This window comes from Struthio camelus, chromosome 12, assembly GCF_040807025.1.
Source record: "Struthio camelus isolate bStrCam1 chromosome 12, bStrCam1.hap1, whole genome shotgun sequence".
Classification (NCBI taxonomy): domain Eukaryota; kingdom Metazoa; phylum Chordata; class Aves; order Struthioniformes; family Struthionidae; genus Struthio; species Struthio camelus.
This window is the reverse complement of record NC_090953.1, coordinates 10747451-10761537: the sequence shown is the minus strand read 5'-3', so window position 1 is coordinate 10761537 and position 14087 is coordinate 10747451. Positions and strand designations below refer to the sequence as shown.

General features: G+C 41.9%; 1 protein-coding gene across 3 annotated transcripts in view; it reads right to left on the bottom strand.

Annotated features, from left to right (window-relative positions):
* Positions 1-14087, bottom strand: part of CEMIP (cell migration inducing hyaluronidase 1) — a 122737-nt gene that overhangs the window by 6664 nt on the left and 101986 nt on the right. For all 3 annotated transcript variants that reach the window (XM_068959013.1, XM_068959011.1, XM_068959012.1), the window contains exons 18-27: positions 11865-11996; positions 9817-9852; positions 9569-9724; positions 7845-8025; positions 5902-6117; positions 4763-4974; positions 4099-4284; positions 3183-3387; positions 2261-2347; positions 1792-1949 (exon numbers count right to left, since the gene is read on the bottom strand). In XM_068959013.1, coding sequence (XP_068815114.1) covers positions 1792-1949; positions 2261-2347; positions 3183-3387; positions 4099-4284; positions 4763-4974; positions 5902-6117; positions 7845-8025; positions 9569-9724; positions 9817-9852; positions 11865-11996 — 1569 coding nt within the window. The remainder of the gene's footprint in view (positions 1-1791; positions 1950-2260; positions 2348-3182; positions 3388-4098; positions 4285-4762; positions 4975-5901; positions 6118-7844; positions 8026-9568; positions 9725-9816; positions 9853-11864; positions 11997-14087) is intronic.

The following is a 14087-nucleotide window of genomic DNA, read 5'->3' as shown; positions in this document are numbered from 1 at the left end:
AGTCCCTCCATCTGCATGGTATCTGCATCTGACTCTGAACAAAACTTTTCTCCCAGTGTTTGTCTGTCCTGGATAAATGGATGACAGCTCTTTCATGGCTGTAGCTGAAATCTTTGCCTGATCAGATTGGAAAGGCCTACAGGGAAAGGGTTGGGTAATCTTTTGAGAAAAGAAGAATGATTTGGGGTTTCAAGCCTTGCAAATGCATACAAATGAGCAAGAGTTGAGAGGTTCTGACCATGTTTGATCCAGTTTCAGTCCTAATCCTAATATAGTTCCAATGCTAATCCAAAGAGACAATCAGGCTCAGATCCAAAAAATGCATAGGTTCTTATAAAGGATTTCGATAGACTTAAATACACCTGAAGTCTAATTATGATTCAAGTCCCCCTCTCAAAGACTGCTGAACCTTACCACATCTTCTTCCCAGCTGAGTGTCCTGGCCATTAGGCTAAATAGCCCTCTTAGGAAACTTTCATTTCACTGTGACCCCTGCATGGAGGAACTGGGGCAAGAGATGCCCGTTTTTGATTTTGATAGGCGAGTGACTAGGGTACCGTTTAAGGACACTTTGGTGCTGTATTTATGCACCTTCCCGCACTCAGCGCTATGGACATTTACACCGCTTCCTATCGGGATTATCACCTGGTTTAAGGATCTCTGCGCTACTCTCATACAATAAAGACCTGGCCCAGTCCAGCTTCTAAGAAGCCACAGAGCCTGTTTCACCTACAGAGGAACTGTTAAAGCACTCTGACAGTTTGAAGTGATTTAAAGTAGGAAAGATTGCAGACAGCTGGATTCAGCAAGAATCTGGACTTCTTGCAAAGGAGGGTAATGAAGTTATTTGAAATACACTATTATATTCTTATGAAAGAAAAACAAGCAACTGCCATGCTTTTCTGTACTTGACATGTTTTTTGCAACCCTCAGAATTATTTGAGACAGTAGAAACGCAGCTGTATCCACCTTTGTGAAGTCCTGCTGAAACGTCTTCCAAGTCTCTACAATAAATCCTAGAACAATATCCTGTCAATCTGCCCACAGTTATTTCAGATGATTCATCAACAGAGTGATCATATTTGTATTACATGTTAGGTACCAGATTTTAAATCAGAATAGATATAACAAGAATGAAATGTATTCATTTCCCAATAGTGCTCTACAAACCACTATGAGAACAGCCCCTTCAGTTAAAGGGGTCCTGAGGTTGTTTCCATTATTATTCCAGCAAATGAACCCACTGTCCTTCAGGATGCAGGAACATGTGTTGGATACTTACCACCCATTTCCAAAACTTTGCATTTCTGGTTCCCCATGTTTAAAAAATAAAAGCACACAGCCCTTAAGTCTTGGCAAGGAACATGCGCAAAGAGCCTGTATTTTATTAGCGGAATCTTTGGAGATTTGAGAGCATGTGCAGGCAGTAGAAAAATGTAAACTGTGCACATCTGTACACTAGAAACTGATAAATGCCATGATTTTATTCAGGAATTTAAGTCTGCAGTTTATCTGTAACCTGCAACATAAATATAGATCTACAGTTTATTAATCAAATGTAGTCCTGCAGTTTATCTGGGGCTTGATCAGTTCCTAAATCACGCATTGTACATTCTTACGTTGCCTGCATGTTCTTTTCCCATTGGGGCACTATTGGAGTTAGCAGGTACAAAGCCACATTCTTAGCCCGCTCAGTCTGGTCCATGTTAGGTGACTAAAATCAGGAAAAATAGGAGTGTTGTACAGCATTCTTGTATATTACACATTAGTAACACTAGATTATTTACTCACTGATCTGTGATGTTGTTGACATAATTTTCTATTTGCGCTGGAATTCCTTGTAGAATTGAGTTTTTGAATGTTACTCGATCAACAACTTTTCCATGATGTCCATCAATCACAACCAGTTGAATACCCTCATCAGTCAGGAAAAACCTTATACCGTCAACCTATGTAGGGGGAAAAATAAGCTTTATTTGTCAAAGCAACACTAATACAAAACAATCAACTACAAGGAGCACTAATAGTGTTGAATAACACTGGACTGCTCTTTATATCAAAGTGCAGAATTCCAGATCCCTGAGGTTAAACTACTGCATTTTTGCTAGTACAGTGAATTTATGGCCATTTTTTTGCAAAGTACAAAGCAAAAGAGTCCCAAAGCTAATCATCCACGGTTAACTTCGTAAGTGTTCCATAATAATGAAGCACGTATTTTATCTCATAAGTCTTACAAAGTTCACTGAGAGAACTTGCTTACCTCAATGTATGCAAAGTCATCCTTTAGGTGGAAGTACTGCTTCTTATAAGTTTCTATTTTCACTTCTAGTAAGTGGTCCTTAGTCTTCTGTTTACAAGAAAAAGGAGAGAAAACAGTTTCTACTGAGGTTATCCATTACCTGAATGCTGCACTGTCAGAAAGCCTTTTAAACCTAGAAATTCAGTCAGCAAGAAAGCTACATAATAAGTTGTGACTGGCCAAATTGCACTGCTAATGAGACTGGGCACAATGGTAACCTCTCTGCGCAGCCTGTCAGCATTTAAAGTGTTTCACTGAATGGCAAAGCTTAAGTGATTCTCACTCTGCAAACTCCACAGAGTTGACATAATTCTCTGAGGCTTTGCTTTGCATTCCTGCTCCAAGGGTGATGAGTGAAAAAGAAAACAAAAACCAAGAACCAAATAAATATCCCCTTCTCTGCCCTAGAACTAGACTGGGTTGGATCCAGGAGATAAAGTGCTGTGCAAAATCCTTTATATGAGTGATATACTCAGCTATGCAGCCCCCTTTCTGACACTGCTGTTCTTGTAGTCTGGAGGAGCTGGAGGCCAGGCAAGATGCCTTGCATCTGTCCAGATGCAGATTTCCTGGACCAGCCTGTCTTCCAGTTCATTACTTTTGACCCTGCACTTCTAAGCCTAGCACTTCACAGTAAAGCCCTGAAAGACTGTATTTAACTTCAACGGAAGTCTTGGGCAGCTCTATCCCTTGAAGACCTATGCTTTCTGCACTTGCAAGAATCTGTTTTGTATTGTTTTCCATGCCTGGACCGTTTCAGAAAATTAGGCACAGGAGATACTGAATCTGGTACAAAGTCTTTCTGTGACTATGGGAACAATGCGTACCAGAACTACAGACTTACAATGACAATAATACTGCAATAATAAATCAACTACTTTACCAGTTGTCCACTAGATAGCTTCTTAGGCATTGGGACGTCTACAATTGGTGTCTCAATGTACTTGGGATAGGCCATGGCTTCACAGTCACTGATGCCAGCAGTCTTTGGAATCACAGCTTTGATTCTTATTCGTTCACAGCCTTTGACAGAGCAGAAAGCAAATTTCTCCTTCTCGTTTTGAGCTTTAAGTTTCAGAAACAGCAGTCTGCGGGTAGGGGAGAAGAGTAAACATCCCTGAGTGTTCTTATCAGTCCAAATGACTTATTCCTAGGCTCAGTGGATTGCTGCTTACCACTTTGCAATAATGTGTGTTGCAAACCCCCAGTGCTGATGCCGGTAATTTCTACCGCTTAACATACTACAGGCAAGGGCACAGACACCCATCTCAGAAATGGTTAGGAAGGTCAGGCAACTTGAGACAGAGAGATCAGACAGCATCTGAACTCCTTTAGAGCTCTATTGTGTTATAATACTTTTACACAGAGATACCTCGATTGTTTATTATATCTTTCTCTTTCCTTACCATTATTTTAATTCCTTAGAGGAAACTAACAGATTTAACTCTCTTAGTTCCTGTGAATCTCTGCCTTGTTGCTCATAAAAGGTTGCTGTTCCAAACAAAAAGGGTTGGGTGTGTTTCCCCTTCAGCTTCACGCTCTATGATCTGCACTTCGCTTTTGTTTTTTTCTTAATTTGTATTCACTTGGCACAGCATTTCCCAGAGTAATTGGCAGTGCAGCAGAGCCTATGAATGACTGGCAGCCCTGGGAGTCCCAGGAAAATTAAATGCTGATCACATTCCCAGAAAGAATCTCTGGTTTTGTTGTGATCGCCTTTAAAGGCATGAACTAAACAATTCATGCTTCCAACAGCTTTCTCATATCAGTGTCCAAATCAGCAAGGCCTATTTCCTTACCCAGTGTCCTCATCCCAGTAGTAGTATCCTTTGCTAGGATATCTGTGCTCTAGTTTCTCCATCTGAGAAGTTCTATAGAATGTTCCAGTTTTGTATGTTTTCTTCAAAAGACGATTATGGATGTCTGAGAGAATGGAAAAAGTTGTCCCTTTAGGATAACAAAACCCTACTTGGATCCAGTCGTTCCTAAAATTGCAAAGACCCACATTAGAACAAGTTGACACAGGACTAATATTTTCCTGGGCATGCTAGAAGCCAAACTAAATAATTTACTCTGTAACTTAATTTTTTCCTAGCTGGTTAAAATTTTAATGGTTTGGGATGAATCAGCGCAACGTAAGTTAGACATAACATTCACAGGTTAGTTAAGTGATTTGGATCAAATCTGCTCCTGACTTCTACACCTCTGACTTCCACGTATCTAGAATGAACTAGCTCTAGGCTTCTAAAAATGAACCACGTTATCTTCCAGGGCTTCTCCGGGGAGGAAACAGGAATCTGAGATGTTGTATGGAAGGACGGTGAACTCAACGGACTTCATGAAACAAGTACGTTAATTCTGGAAGAGCTCATGAGGTGATAACCTCACCAGTTAAAAATGTGCAGTTACACCAGTGGGCTGAAATGTTCTGTTCATAGTTTCAAATTCAGTCCATTCACTCACTTGTTGAAGTTGATGAGCCATATGGTCAGTTCTTCGGGGGCTATCTTGTCCCAGTGGATGGTGTAGCCTTTCCTCAGAGTTATAACTGGCTGATACTGCTGGTAATGGGTGCTTTTGCTCAAAGCCCCTTCCAGATAGAGCGGTTGACTATGGTAGTCATTTTTTATTATTTTCATTTTCAGGTTGGCTGGCTTGTAGGCTTGGATGTAGATCTAGATTTAAAAAAGGATCACATATGATTTAGTGAATTACAGTAAAGTATTAAAGGCCTAGCTACTCAATAGGTGTGAACTGGTAGGAGGCCTCTGACTTCAGCAGTGGCATGTATGCCTGACAGGAGTCTGGCCATATACTTACACCTGTATATTCAGTTACTTAGTATTCTTTTTCAACAAGGAAAACTGTTTTCAGGAAGAAAATGGATCATCTCCTCGTGCACTGAGTTGAAGAGCATGTGCCAGTTATGGCCTCAAATAGGCCTACAGTATTTCACAGTGTTGGTGGCAACCCTCAGCAGACGGACAATATCTACCTCAGACATCTGACTTCTACATAAACACGGAACTTCCTGTCTAGATTTCACAAGTAGGAAAACCAGCTCAGTGGTTACAAATTGCCTTCAGTTGTACTACTCTGAAAAAGCACTTGCAGCCCCTGAGACAAAAAAGGCGCTACTCATCAGAGAGAAGTAAGGACTCTCAAGGCAGCGGCACTAGGCGCTCATGTGGTAGGAAGAATGGTTTGGTGGTTAAACAACGGGATGAAAGATCACGGGAACTGAAGTCTAATTTTGATTCCTCAGCATACTTCCCATAACACTGTGGAGCGCTTCCCTCCATAAAATGAGGGAAAATTACACTGCCCTACCCTATAGCCTGTAGATTTATGAATAATGTCTATAGAGTTCTTAGAGATCTTCAGGTAGAAGTTGTTGCAATTGTTAACAGTCCAGTCCAAAATATCTGAAAACATACAACAGTATCTCCAGGTGACCCCTGTGCTCAAAATCATGGGTGCAGACACGCAGTTAAACCCTGAGCACCCTGAAAAAAAGCACATTTCTAAAGTTCAAGCTTTACAGTGCCAATATTTAAAATAAGTATTAAGCTATGACAATACCGAAATGTAAGCAGTTTTACCTGTGCATAGTGTCCACTGCAGATAGACCCTCTCCAGTCAGGCACATCAATGCAATCAGGGTGTTTGATTAACCAGTTATCTTCTTTTATAAGGTATGAGCCTGGATATTCAGACACAGAACCATCTACATCATGAAAAACTGATGTTTTGTCACCATCCATATCCAGATCATTGAACCAGGGTCCAGGTTCTCCAAAGAAGACCCTTGAGGTAATCTAAGCAAAACAGCGAAACATATTTGCATCTCCAACAAGGAATTTATCACTTATGGTACAAAGCAAAGGATAACTACAGTCATAAAAATATCTTCAAAGGACCCATTTTTTGACTTCAGTTGGCATTGGAGAGTACATTGGCCAAGAAGCAGCATTGAGTTTGTGGGTCCACTTGTGCATGAAGAAATCTATGTATGCATTAATATCATCATTCTTTAAACGGCCACAGATTTTGGTTGCTCAGCTTGAGACATTGTAGGCCTGATGTTTAAAGGTTCTGAGACCCCCATGACTCCAGATGAAGTCAGGAGGGCTGCAGGTGCTTTGGAATAACATTTACATGATAATAAAACTGTGAGCTTCTGAAAGTGAGCATCCAAAGATGGATGCACCAAAATCATTTTCAACAGAGTTAGTCTTGGCAGTTGGTAGGAACATCAGTGTCATTTGGAACAGGAATACTAGGATTGTCTCTCCTTTAGCTGCACACTGCCTCTTCATAAAGCCAGAAGTCAAAGCAGAGTTGGGTCATGCACTTAAAAGATCTGGCTGATTTGTCAGACAGAGCAGACAGATTTTCCTGCTGACCATGAGGGAAAGCCTAAAACCACCAGAATGTCAGCCTCGGGTCTGAGAAGATTTGTTTTAAAATTCTGGAGAAAGGTTCAGGAGACAAGGCTATGTCATTAAAGCCACTTCACTCGATGTCTGCTAATATATTTTTAAGGTTGCAAAGCCACATAAAGTCACACTGTTGCTGGGAACAATCAATGACCTCCCCTGGGAAATGGCTGCACAGGCAACTTCTGACTGATATTTTTATCCAGTGTAAATAAAAGTCATGTCACCAGCCTGCCTGATGCAATGCGAGAGAGTGACCGATCAACACTTCTAGGGAAATTTTGCCTTTCCCATCCCATTTAGCACAAGGATTGATAGTCAGCATTTTTCCTGACATGTGAGCATATTTGCTAACTTTTTAAAAGTTAAGCAACCCAAATCATTTCAGTCCCAACCACTTTATTTATCTATTTGTTTGTCATGTTTGGCAGTTGGATTTAACAGCTGCTAGAGGTGAACCTCAGCAACCAGTTAGCACATATTTGTGCAAGCGAATACAAAAAGAACTCAGAAGTGTAGACCCCCAGGATGGGTTCAGACAAGCACCCAGAAGTTCCAAATCATAATTCAAAATCTGGCAGATTCTTTTTGGCTGGGTTCTGCTCTGATTTAAGTCTGTAGAAGTGAAGTGCATGGAATTACCGTGGTGTGAAGGACTACAGAATTACCTAGCATCTGTTTAGTTTCATTGGCTGTTTCCCAAAATCAGTATTTTCTGCTTCTGACTGGGTTAGACCTTCCACAACAGACTTTCCTCTGTTGTCACTTTCATATTACGCTTCTATTGAAGGAGATTCTTCTCCTTATTTCAACAGGTTCTGAGACACACAGAAATGGAAACATTTTTAACTTGGATTTCAATGATTTTGAAACTGAAGTCTGCTTCTGGTTTGCTGCAAACCTATCAGAGAACTGAATCTGTTTGTCATTTCTTCCATCCAATTTTCTCTTTCTTAGCTAATGCTCTCTTTGTTCAACTTCTGGCGAAGACAACAGGCTCCTACTGCTGATCTCGTGTTTTTTCTAAAAGGCTGTTATACCCTTTTCACCCACAGCCCCATGCTCAAAACCAAATGGCAAAGGCCTTACTGTGAAGAATTACTCACAGGGACATCTTCAAAATGAATGTCGGTGACATTGTTGTTGGGGCAGCTCTGCCAGGCGTTATTGAGCCGGAACGCCAGAGCACTCGTGTGTCTGCCATCCAGGGCAGCAAATTTGCGGAACGTGCAGTTCTGGACGTTGATCGGTCCGTCGTAGAACTGAATCCCTCGAATGGGAAAATTCCTAAAAACATTTGGATGACACAGAGCCTTGGTCATGACACATTAGCATGAGGATGAGAACGTATTCTAGACAGGGACAGTCCCATAGCATTTGATTCTCAGCTGCTATAATTTTTCTCAGCCCTTAGGATGACTCCTGAGTTAATGTTTTGGAAGAGAAGCGATTTCCCTCCTTTTTAGGTCTATGAAATCCTCTTATACTTGTGAGTTCAGTTCAAGTTCTCTTGTGTCTGAATAGATCATCTTTATTTAGTCTGTACTCCTCGAGGGAAGGCACTTATAGCAAGGCATTGACCTAAAAATGAATAAATCCATGCTTGCCATCACAAATGAGTTCTGCAGCAGCGAAACCTGAAATTCATCAGATCTGCGCAGACTCCTAGGACTGAGTAATGGCAGGGCTAAAAGAGGTCCCAACATATCTTTCAAAGGAACTTGGAGAGAAATAGCACAGCTCAGCTGCAATAAAAATGGATTTTAAAACAAGGAAAGATTTTGCAATCCATAGTACGGAAAATGGTTGAGGGGGCACAGACCAGTGAACCTTTATTAAGAGCCTTTTTTTAAAATATTAGTTGCAAGGTAAGGAAGACAGTATTTTTGACACTGATTAAATGAGCAAGATGCTTGAACTTCTTTATAGGCTAATACAGGATGTTTCAAATTTCACCTACAATCAATCAGAGTTGGACCCCTTCCTCATGTGAAGGGAAAGTTTCCCCTAGACAAGAACTGTCAGTTTCTGTGGGTTTGTTCTGTCTTTGTTTCTGTACACCACGTGCAAGATGATACGTATGTAGCTACCTGCCTATATACACATAACAGATTTTAGAAGGAGAATACTAGATCAGCCTTTCATTAGTGGTATGGTTAACAGGCCTCCTGCATCTCTACCAACAAGCAAAGCTGATGAGTGTAATTCTGCAGAAAAATATTAGTTGGGCTGTTTGTGCAGTGCAGGGCTACTGTTAGGATAACTATGTTTTTAAGGATAACAACAAATCATTATTGCAGTTGCAGATCAGTCTGTAGGACTAAGGTCTAGGAAGAGGCCACACACAAAGTTCGCTGGCTATATCAAAACTATTTAGCAAAGACATCAGGTTCTTCTTGCACAGCAGCAACAGTAGGAACAACTCTAAGGTCTCCTAACACCACCCCTGGGTCAGCCCAAGCCCAGGGTAGGGCTTCTGCAAGATTTCCTGGCAACTGACCTGGATGGAGATTGCTGCATTGCTCAGTCACTGCTGACCACATAATACTAAATTGCCCAGCTACCACACACTTCTTTCGATGTCTTCTCAGCTCTCTTTGCAAAGGAGAGGGAAAAGGAAAGAGGAGTTTGATGCTGTCTTGGCAGCTTGCAAGTATGTACCTGCCAGGAGCAGCTGCACAGCGAGGACTTTGGGAGCAGGAGATGTAAAACCAAATCTTTTGTGCGTAATGGTTACTAAACTGAACAGCGCTGAGGAAACCGCCACGCTGGGCTGAAATCTGAACTGAGTAGGAACAGTGAGTGCTGTGGTGTGCTGAGCTGAACTTACGGGCCAATGGGCAAGGTCCTTCCTCTGTGATCCAGGCCTCCAGGTCCCCAAATCTCGTTGTCCATAGTCTCTGTGCCCAGGTTTCCACTCTCACCAACAAACAGGCTGTTCTTAATTTCTTGCTTTGAACCGTCATCATGAGGGAAGGTTCCACCACTAGGAAGGAAAGCGCCGGAGGTGAAGGGGCTGCTCACATCATGCCTACCTAGCATGCACAGGCTGGTAAGACAATGGTGCACGACACTTACCTTGCCAAGGTCAGGCCAATGCCATTGTCAGCAAACCTGCCAAGAGAAGAGTAGAGAGATGCTTCAGAAGAGGGCTTTTTTTTTTCTTTTTCTTTTTAATCATGTCAAGCTAAAATAACCAAAGTAATAAGGTGGAGAGCATCAGGGCTTAATTAACAAAGAGTACTCACGGGAGAACTCAGGCTTTTGCAGGTTTGTTTCCTGCCTAGCTTTGGAGCATCCTTTTTGGCATATCTTGTAGTATGCATGCATCATATGAAGCTGCAGTCATGCGTTTGATTGCTCCCAGTTGAGGTTAAGTCTGCAATTACTGGGCGTAGCTCACTTGTCTGATAAAGCCTTTTCCCTATATCTAATGATCACACTCTTTTCACTGTTAGGTGAAAAGATCATGCTTGTCTTTCACTCCAACTAGCTTGTATTATTTAATAATGCTTTGCCCTATGCACACCTTTTTGTGATTCCCTGTGTTTATGTATCATACAGTACTTCTGTGAAATAACTTTACAAGTGGAAATGTTACAGCAGTCAAGTCTGGCTTCTCTTTCACCATTAGGGAGATAGAGATCAGATTTTCCTTATAAAAAATTTTTAAAAAGATTTAAAAATCTTCTAATTTTGCTGAAATTCCAACTTTTAGAGGAGACAAACCACAAATGCAGATCCATGGCTCCAACTTATAGGAAAGCTTGAATTAATATGATAGTCTGAGTCATCCTTGGTGGTATGTTCACAGTGGTGTCTTTCTTACACTTCTAGAACTGATCTCCCCTGCACAGTAAAAACTTCAGTGTTGAGCCAGAAGCAGAGTACTGCCCAACTCTGTCTTGTCTTGCTTCTGTCTCTAGGTGGCAGCCCATTACACACTATGGCCTCCCGTTTTATTTTTCCAGCCCCATAAATGTACGCTGTGGTTTATATCCTACATGTGACATTAACATTTGTTTTGTTAATGTAATACATAAGTCTTACTGCAGCAGCAGAAATGGAAATACTGTGGCTATAAAAACAATTACAGTTTGATGGCTGCTTCCTCAAATTCAGATACACTCACAGGTTTATTGCTGGAAACTGGTAAAGCAGAGTAACATACTCAATATTTTAGCAACCTTGGTCCATGGCACTCAGCAACGCAGATGTCTACATGCCATGCGACTGATCTGCAAAAGCCACACTTGGTGCCTGTGGAATGCCAGACATTTCTGGTTCAGAAGTTCACGGGCAGCACAAACAAGAAGCCGACTTGGTATTACATTTCTGGCCATATTGCTACGTTTTCATTCTTGCCAAGCTGACAGGTTGCTAAAACCAGCTCATAGCCACTGGTTGCTTTAAGAGGCTTGGGGTCACTCTAAGGTAAGGCAGCTTCGGCCAGCAACTGGACACTAGATAGCGGTGTGACAGATATTCATACTAGGGTTATCACAATATGCCTTGTAAAGTAGCTTTTCCCCTTCTTTCCTCCTCTTTCTTCATTGAGGTTGATATCAAGAGTCTGGCTCAGGAAAAGAAACTGTAGAAGATCATCTGTTTTCAGGGGCAAAACAAATATCTGTTCTGACCAGCACAGGAAACAGCCTTCAAAGAGCGCACAAATATGCCTTTGCCCAGTTTCTCTCCCTTGCTGCTATGATGCATAGTCTTACGTCTGCTTCGTCAGTACTAGCTTATTCAGCACAACAGTGAACCACATGAAATTGATCTGTGACCAGGTTTAGCCAGGGTGGGTGGCTAATTTTGCTGCTTTCTTTTTAAAGCACCTCATTTTTCATATAAAAAGCTTTAGTTATTTGCACGTGTGTGCGTATGTGTGTTACCAGTTTTGAATGCTGGTCAGAATCACACAGAAGAACAATATGAGGGATCTTTGGTTCAGGCAAAACAGATTTTGTTTGTGTAAAATAATGCCTGTGCTCACTTAACGTTTCATCTTTACTTTAATCTTGGCCAGATGAAAGGTGCAAAGCGATATAAATAGTCTGAACCACAGCTATGCTTGCCATAAACACCAGGCTGAACTTCTAGGGTTGAAATAAGGCAAAACTCACTGGCAGTTGTCCAGCCACACATCTCCACCCCGCAGCCAGGCCCCGTGATCCTGATTCTTGTAGGCAATAAAGCGTTCAATTATTGCAGGTTCCCTGGGCTTCAAAGGATCAGCGTCTTTGTGTGGGCTGTATCTGTAAGCAGAAGAGGAGAAGCAGCTGTTGGCGAAGGAAGGCAGCCTCGCTCAATACACAGCCCCGCTGTACATCCACTTGCTACACATCTGGTTTCTGCTCACTTAGGAGCAGCTCCAGAACAACAGTCCATCTAGTCAGGTAGCGTGAGGAGCAACGGCCAGAAGCAAGGGCCAAGGAAAGGCCAGGCCAGGCTAGCCAGTTGTGAAAGACTTGCTTCAGGTTTCCTTCCACCTTTCCATTATGGTATTGCTGATATATTGCTGAGGGCATGGAAAGTTTACATTGCTCCCAAAACACTGGGATGTTTTTCAATCCTTTACTGTTATCCCTCAGCATATTCTTCTTTTCTAGATAAATATCCTTTTGTTTTCCCTTTTGAGCATTCTTAGCTCTTAACCTTGGCTATACTGCAGCACTGAGCTTCACTGGCAAATTTTCCTCACTCCTTCACTATTCCTGCTATACATTGCCCAGGACACACGTACGAGATTTATTAGCTCTGGAGCTCTGAAATATGATGAAACCTTGGCCTGATGAAGGAAAAAAGCAGTCATGAATGGAAGCTGCAAGGAAGTGCTCCCCCAGCTGTTGCCCCCTGTACCACTGGGGTGACAGGACCTGAGCGAGGATCTGGCTTGCCACAGCAATGCTGAGTTCAGTTGTCATTGCCTCAGTCCTGAGTGGTTACTCTCCTTTTTATTACTGAAGGAGCATCTTCAATCAATATAACACAGCTTAGAAAACCTGACAGATGAGTATCCAGCTCAGTGCCAGCAACGGATGGTCCAAAGATTAAAATTCATTCCTAACAAATGGGTAGTGAGGCCAAACTGTCAAATCGCTAACAGATATTCAATAGCATTTTGCTCCGCTTAATAAACCATCATATCAATCTAAAACTGAGCATCAGGCTGATAGCGTTCCAGTAAATGAATATTGCTTTGGCAGCTTCATCACTATGCATTTGCTTTCAGTGAGAGATTTACTATCAGTCCTTGTGAATTCCCCAGACATTGTTAAATACAGATACTTTGAGATGGACTCCAGTTTCACTCACACACATGTAAATCTGGAGAAGTGCTACAGGGTACAGAATTTAGCCCGGATATCTAACGCTATAACTGAATGCAGAATAATCTCACCAGCTTTGTAGCTGTCCAGCCTACCTCAAAGTCTTCCCCAGCCAGGGCAGCTATAATCAGCTATTCACTGTTTCATTCCTGACGTATGAAAAGTGCATAGTGGTGTAAATAATCTGAGCTGCAGCCTGTGCTGATGGGTAATCACCAAGCATAAACATGACTGCATTATGAATTGCTTAGCTTCCAGGGGTCATTCCTGCCCTTGTATGGCAAGACACAAATTGCCTTTTGTAATCACTTACTGCACCGATGGCAACAGGCAGTTTTCCCAAGGCACTCGTTCAGTTATATGGAAAAGCAGCATTGGGCTCCCACGAGAATTTAGAGGTACTTGCAGAGCAGGCTTCTCTTAATAATTTAATTTTTTAGCAATTACTTTTAATATTTTACTACAGACTTCTATTATTGAATTCATTGTTAAAATTAGTAGAGCATTAAAATAATATAAATAATATTGACTTTTGAAGGCCTGTTAGCATCAACAAAGAGTCTGGGCACATGGGTGATATGGATCATATGACAAAGGGCACGAGTGACACCTAAGCTGCTGTCTGCATTCCCCAGGAGAGGAGGACATCCCACTAATGCAATGCACACCCAGTGTGTGACTGCAGCCCTGTGGATAAAGCATGCCCCAGAGATGGAAAAGAGAAAAAGGAAAAATAAACAGCCATTCCTTCCTTCTGCACAGACAGCTTCAACAGGTTTCTGTTCCCTACAGGGCTTTGTCCGGAGAGCCAGTCATGGGGCAATGCAGGTTGGGTGCCACTGGAGATAACTGGTCTATTAGGAACAAAAACCATGAAACATGAGAATGTTCAACTCATTTTCTCTCCCTGGGGTTGGTATCTTAGCTAAGAGCCAGACTCAACCCCTAATGAGATAAAAGGGTGCAAGTGGAGCCCCCACACTATTAAACTTTGCCTGCAAGAAGGTCTTTTGCTTA